Below are 6,225 nucleotides of genomic sequence, written 5' to 3'. Positions count from 1 at the left end.
GCGCGAGGGCCTTATGTCGCATCAGGACAGTCCTGTCAGATTGCGTGTGGGCGGTGGTGCTGAGTCTGTGTCACACTGTGTTCCTGTCTCAGCATATTAGAGCCAAACCACTGTGATGATGCAGCAACTGCAACAACATCAAAGGGACTGAAGAGTAAGATGGAACAGATATATTAATTCACACTTATTAACTTTTTGTTTGAAAATTAGGATGTTTTAACACTACTGTATGGAGTCAGTTTTTATGTTTGTTTTTTCCACAGGGTTGGCAGTCCACACGCCTTTAGTGTTTTTATTCTTTTTATTTAGATTGTGGGAAAGTAGACAGGAAGGTCTCTGAACTTCAATTTGTCTTTCAATGTAGGACCAGAGATGAATAAATGCAGTCTCACTCATAAATGTAGTCTCAAACTCATTAAATATTAAATATTCCTATATTTGTCAAATAGGGACCCATGCACAGTCCAGCCAATAGAGCATGAAAACAGTAAGGAATGTCTATACACTTTAACATCTAAAGTAATATTCTGAACCAAAACACTTAATCAGAGTTTCTGTAGATTCTATCACAGTCCAACAGCCTCTTGAGTTCTGATATTTGCTTATTTCTGATAGTGTTTTACATAACAAGGGCTCTTAAACTTTTTCAGCACAGGACCCAGGTGTTCAAGTAAATATAGTTTTGTATTGGGACCCAGTCTAATGAAACATGACAAACATGTGGGGACCCACCAGGAGCAGGACTGTGACCCATTTAGCGTTGACACCCCCAGTTTAGAAAACTAGGCTGTGAGGAAAAAAGGCAGCAGAGACAGAAGGAATATATTCATGCTTTGCTTTTAATCACTTCATAGAAAAAGTATTTCAGATTTCATTTTGAACACAATATACAATATAATACCATACATTGTGTGAAACATTTAATAACCCGCCTGCGACAACTGGCGGACTTGAACATATTATTGACATTAAAAAAACCCATCTCTCATGCAGATAGTGCTAAATCTGGCTAACCATTTGGACACAACTGGGACCAAAAAAAGCTTGAACATAGATAAACAATGTTAATACTGACAAATTTGAATTTCAAAACTGCTAACAAGTTTGGTCAGAAAGAGTTCACACATTAGCACAATCAGTTACATAAGATCACGTTTTGTTGTTAATTCAGAACGATTCACGTCAGTGCGGGACGTATTGTAGCATGCTACCAATACCGGCCCCGTGTTATCTACTTTTACATGAAGTGCGTAAGGTGTAAAAGGAGACAATCGCCTTGTGTTTGTCAGTCGAACCTGTATCTGAACCTTGTATATCAGCAATCTGCATTCAAAATGCTGGATGGATAAGCCTAGGTTGCGACAAATCGCAGAGAGAAAAGCTATTTGTGTATTTTGATACCAAGCATTGACTAAGCTTCTGCTCTCCATAGCTAGCTTGTATGTATCCTATATCCAAGCCTATGCAGTTTAACATGTCCTCTATGTCGCCTCTGGGTTACCTAAGTGCTGTCGTCAGATGAAAACCTTGTACCTGCAAAACCTCAGTTGGTCAGGAATTGTTCTTTATGAGAAAAATCATCTAAGAGAAAAAAAATCAATTGAGAAAATATGTAGGCAACTTTCTGGCTCTTCTTTAAAATAAATCTTATATGCAAGGAAGCCCAAATGAATGAATAGAAGCTTTAATTTCCAACAACTCAAAAAACATGCCATGAGTCTGAGTGAATCTGAGAACATTTTGGTTTAAATACTGATTCCTAATAAGCTTGGCAGGATTTTTTTATTGACACCTCTACAACCTTGCTGTAAAAGACTAAACAAAAATAAAAAATTAAAAAAGTTTATTTTTGGAGTTACAAGGTTCTCATGCGACAGCAACAATATGTCTCTTTAGCTGCTGCTCTGCTGGGCACTCAAAACATTGTGCGAATATATACTTAGATATATTTATATATATTTATATATATATAAAAAAACAATATATGATACAGAATATAAAAAGACTCGAATCCAGAGCCTTCTACACATTAGACACCACCACTTCCAGGTAATGCAAGTGCATATAAATTAAAATAGATTTTACACTGAACCAGTATTTCTTATTTACAAGCTTAAAGTATAGAATAAATACACACTGTTATAAACAGCAAAAAGGACCAACTTGAGCTCCTAGCGACAAACAGTAGAGACAAACGGTGTGATGGGGTAAGGCCTGATGACAAAGACGATACATTCAAACACACACACACACACACACACGCATGCACACAAAGCTATCCATACGTACTGCAAACAGACGATTGCCACTTAAGCATGCTGGAGTGAGGGTGGACAAAAAAGTATCTGAAGTACCTTTGAGTATATCAGTAAACCATTATGAAAATGGAGAGATGGTGATGAGAAGATGCAACAAGCCCGTCCATGAAAACCAGTCACGGAGGCCACAGGAGTGGAGTGAAAATATGAAAATATGAGGTCTGCAAACCATTTTAAATCCCCCAACTCATAATTTAGCAACGTAGAACACAGAGGCATTTTGGTTTGTTTTAAAACTCGAGCACCTAGTTATTTCTCCCTCTCTCTCTATTTTTCCTCTAAAAGGATAGTCTGACATGCTGAATCTAGCAGTTCCATCTGTGCCAAATCCTAATAACACCGCCTGTCCTGGAAATCTGATACAGTCGAGGGGGGGCAGAGGGAGGGGAAGGTTCAATTGACGTCAATGAGCAGAAGCAGCACTTGAGGGATTTTCATTGTGAGGAAGAAACAGCTGGCCTGATTGTTTTGGGGGTCGTGTCCCCGGAGCCTGCAGGGGTTTGCAAACCATGTGAATAATGGCACTGATGAAGGTCTGAGTGCGCCTTTCAGACAGGCAGCTGGAAGGGCACCTTTAATCATCTGGTCTGGGCCTGATTGCACCGGGGCAGGGGGCCGTTACATTGGGACGGTCCGGGGTAAGGACCCGCTCCAACTAACTTATTATTATTAAGACTGCAGCATACCTGTGGGCTGAATATGGATTCACTGCTGCTGCACATTTCTTCCTTAACAGGTTGTTTTTCAGATTTCTTTTTAAATATACACTACACAGCTCTTTGCTAACGAGCTGTGATGGTATTGCTTTTTATTTGGCTTCTACTATTTCTGCTCATTGCACTGATGTATTTTTTTGTGGTGGTGTTTTGTAGATTAAGAGGATTTGAGCTTGACTAAAAGCCCATTCACACCAACACATCAGAAATGGGGCGCAAAAGAAAAAATCTAATTAAAACCTAATCAGATGTACCAATTATTTTACAGTTAATACTGCTGTGACAATGTAGCAGGAATAGGAAATACTTGCTAGTATGAGATTGTTATCTCTTCACTATTCACTAGTGCACTTTTGCATTAAAAATCATTGCTTGGTGTGAATAGGCAGTTAGCCCTAATGGTCTGCAGGCCATTCAGAGAGGAAGAGAAGATACATGAAGAAATGGACTATGGTAACAAAATGTATTTCAGAGTGACTGTCTCACATTCATTTACTGTGACATTTGATATAGACAGCAACAATGTTTACAGTGAACATGAAACATGAATCATGAATGTATTTGAATTCCATGTATAATGATTATATTTTGTGCTCGGATTGAAACATAAATGTGACAAAAATGTGCGTATAATATATGGGTGTTCATGTTTCCCTATTTAGATGAGTTTGTCCAAGAATTGTTTGTCGAAGTTTGTTTGGATTTCTCTATTGCCCAATACATGGAAGACTGTTCTCTTTTTCTGAGATACAAAAAAGATTTTGCTCTTTCAGATAAGAAAAAAAAACAAAAACATTTCACAGACATACTAGAGTGTTCAATAAATAAAAAACTATTATAAAGACAATAGTAAAAAAGGCACACAAAAGTCCTTTGACAAATGGTACAGGAAAAAAGTAAACACTTTCTCTTGCTATACAAACGTGTCTCCGTCAGTAGATCTTACTCTATGCTACTTCTAGAACATATCATGTCCGTAAAAAAGTCTTAAGGTACAAAACTTCTCTCAGTAGTGTCAATGTCCATTTAATGCCAGTCCAGAAAATAAAAGCAACCATCTCCCAAACTGGCCAAAATCCTTCAAGTTCCACCCTCAGTCGCCTGTCCGTCAGGTCTAAATAGTTCGCAGCATTTATTTCCTGAGAACTCTGTAGCCGCTTCACTGAAACTGTCCCTCCGTGTCTGGCTCCAAACACCCAAGTGCAAGACGCCCCAATGCGGGCTAAACTAAGCCCCCCGTCTTCTGTGGGCTTGTTAAAAAGCACAGCTGCAAGAGGATCGCCCCCTTTTTCTTAAAACTTTCAAACCGCCACGCGAGCTTAAGGATGGAAGCCCTATGTGTCCGTGGGCGACGCCTCGTGCGTGACGATCTCTATCGCCGACGTGGGCTCCATCGCGCCGCCCTCCTCCTGCTCCTGACCGTCCGAGTAGTCCAGGGGAGGAGAGCGAGAGGACTCTCCTAAACTGTCCTCCTCCTCCTCTTCTTCCTCTTCCTCCTCCTCCTCTTCCTCTTCCCCGTCGCCGTCTTTGTCGATCCCGTCCGAGTCCTCCTCCTCCAGGGTCAGCTCGAACTGGAACTTCTCGCCGCCTCCCTGCCCTCCGTTGCCTCCGCCGTGTCCGTCGTTGCCCTGGTCGTAGAAGGGAGGGGAGGGGCTCTGGGGGATCATGCTCTGGTACCAGTTCCTGTTGTCCTCCAGCGTGTCCAGAATGTCCTGGGCGTCGGGGTGGACCAGGTCGGCCCAAGTCTCCCACAGAGGGTGGACGATGTAGTCGATGAAACCCACCTGGAAGGGGAGGAGAGAGTGAGTACACGTCGGTCTGAGGAGTGAATTTGTGTAGGTGCGTACTTATATCACATCAAATACATGTGTGAGTGTTTGCATGTTTCCTACCTGGCTCTTCTCCACAGAGGCGGTGTGTTTGTCGCACATGGGGCTGATCTCCATCCCCCTCTCCCTCTCTCTGTCTCCCTGGTGAAAGAACTCCTCCATTATCCGATCGGTCCACTGTCGATACAGCTCCAGGGACTTGGTGGGGTTGCTCAGGTCGGCACAGTGCACCATGTTGCGCAGCACCTACAAAGAGCAAATCATTTAGAATTGCAATATACCGAAATGCTTGGATGTTCAAAAACCCATTATCCTTCAATCAATACAGTACAATACTGTAAAGACCAGATTACTTTACAACACTTTGGACAAATGTAATTAGATGCTTGCAGCACAGACATTTCAGGCTAATTCTATTGTGCGTATTGTTATGAAAGGAAGCGGTGCAGCCTGTCGGTCTATACAGTAGTCTAGAAGCCCTAGAAAGACCATTAGAAGGAGAGCAAAGAGGCCACACTTAAAGAAAAGAAGAAGATGGATGGAGGGAGAAAAAGAGTGACAGTGGGAGCAGAGGTCAACTATGTAGGAGGCTAGTTAATGAGCATTAGGTGAGTAACCTCCGCCAACACTGGCTATTGATTAGAGCTATTATAAGCAGGTAAAGGAGGAGGTGGAGGGCTTGGCTATACAATCACACACTCGAGCACTCCATGTACTGTTCACACACACACACACACACAAAAATGCATGAAAACAAATGAAAACAAAAGTGGCCCAGCACAGAAAAAGATGCACAATGTTAGAGATAGTTTTTTTGCTTAGGGGTCAATTAATGACTTTGCTGGAATCATGAAATACTGAATAAAAACACTACCTGTATCCTGTCTGTGTAATTGTCCAGCAGCAGCACTCCAGAGCTGGTCACCTTCTTGGTCTCCACCATAGTCTTCAGGTCAGCCAACAGACTCATGTGTTTGGACATGTCAGTGGCCAACACCTGGATAGAAGAGAGAGACAATCTACCATCAGCATGGAGACGATGCTGACAGACTACAAAAGGGGATCAATAGAACAGAGTAGAATAGAATAGAATAGAATCTGGATGGTTTACCATGTCAATGACCATCTTGCGTAGCGACTGGCGTTGTTTCTTGGTGAGGTTCTGGAAGATGTCGCAGTTGTCCTCCTGTAGTAGCTTGAAGCCCACAGCCAAGTGATGGTTCTCCAGCACAGACTCATCATTGTACATCAGCGCCAGCTCAGAGTCTGAACAGGGATTAGAGAGAGATTTTATTATTATTATTAGTATAAGGGAAGTGGTATCTCCATTCCAAGTTGTTGAAAGCAACCCCTTTTCCCCTA

General features: G+C 41.9%; 1 protein-coding gene across 4 annotated transcripts in view; it reads right to left on the bottom strand.

The window, feature by feature from the left end:
* Positions 1 to 832: 832 nt before the first annotated feature.
* pde4ba (phosphodiesterase 4B, cAMP-specific a) overlaps positions 833 to 6,225 on the bottom strand; it is a 73,059-nt gene continuing 67,666 nt past the window's right edge. For all 4 annotated transcript variants that reach the window (XM_071524063.1, XM_071524065.1, XM_071524064.1 and 1 more), the window contains 4 exons: positions 5,975 to 6,129; positions 5,738 to 5,860; positions 4,927 to 5,109; positions 833 to 4,818 (listed from right to left, as the gene is read on the bottom strand). In XM_071524063.1, coding sequence (XP_071380164.1) covers positions 4,369 to 4,818; positions 4,927 to 5,109; positions 5,738 to 5,860; positions 5,975 to 6,129 — 911 coding nt within the window. In that variant the 3' untranslated portion in view covers positions 833 to 4,368. The remainder of the gene's footprint in view (positions 4,819 to 4,926; positions 5,110 to 5,737; positions 5,861 to 5,974; positions 6,130 to 6,225) is intronic.

This window comes from Centroberyx affinis, unplaced genomic scaffold (assembly GCF_046629955.1).
Source record: "Centroberyx affinis isolate AG114_WGS23_722 - 3 ecotype Tasmania unplaced genomic scaffold, CSIRO-AGI_Caff_v1 ptg001140l_1, whole genome shotgun sequence".
Classification (NCBI taxonomy): Eukaryota; Metazoa; Chordata; class Actinopteri; order Beryciformes; family Berycidae; genus Centroberyx; species Centroberyx affinis.
The sequence above is the reverse complement of the archived record's forward strand: the minus strand, read 5'-3'. Positions and strand labels throughout refer to the sequence as shown.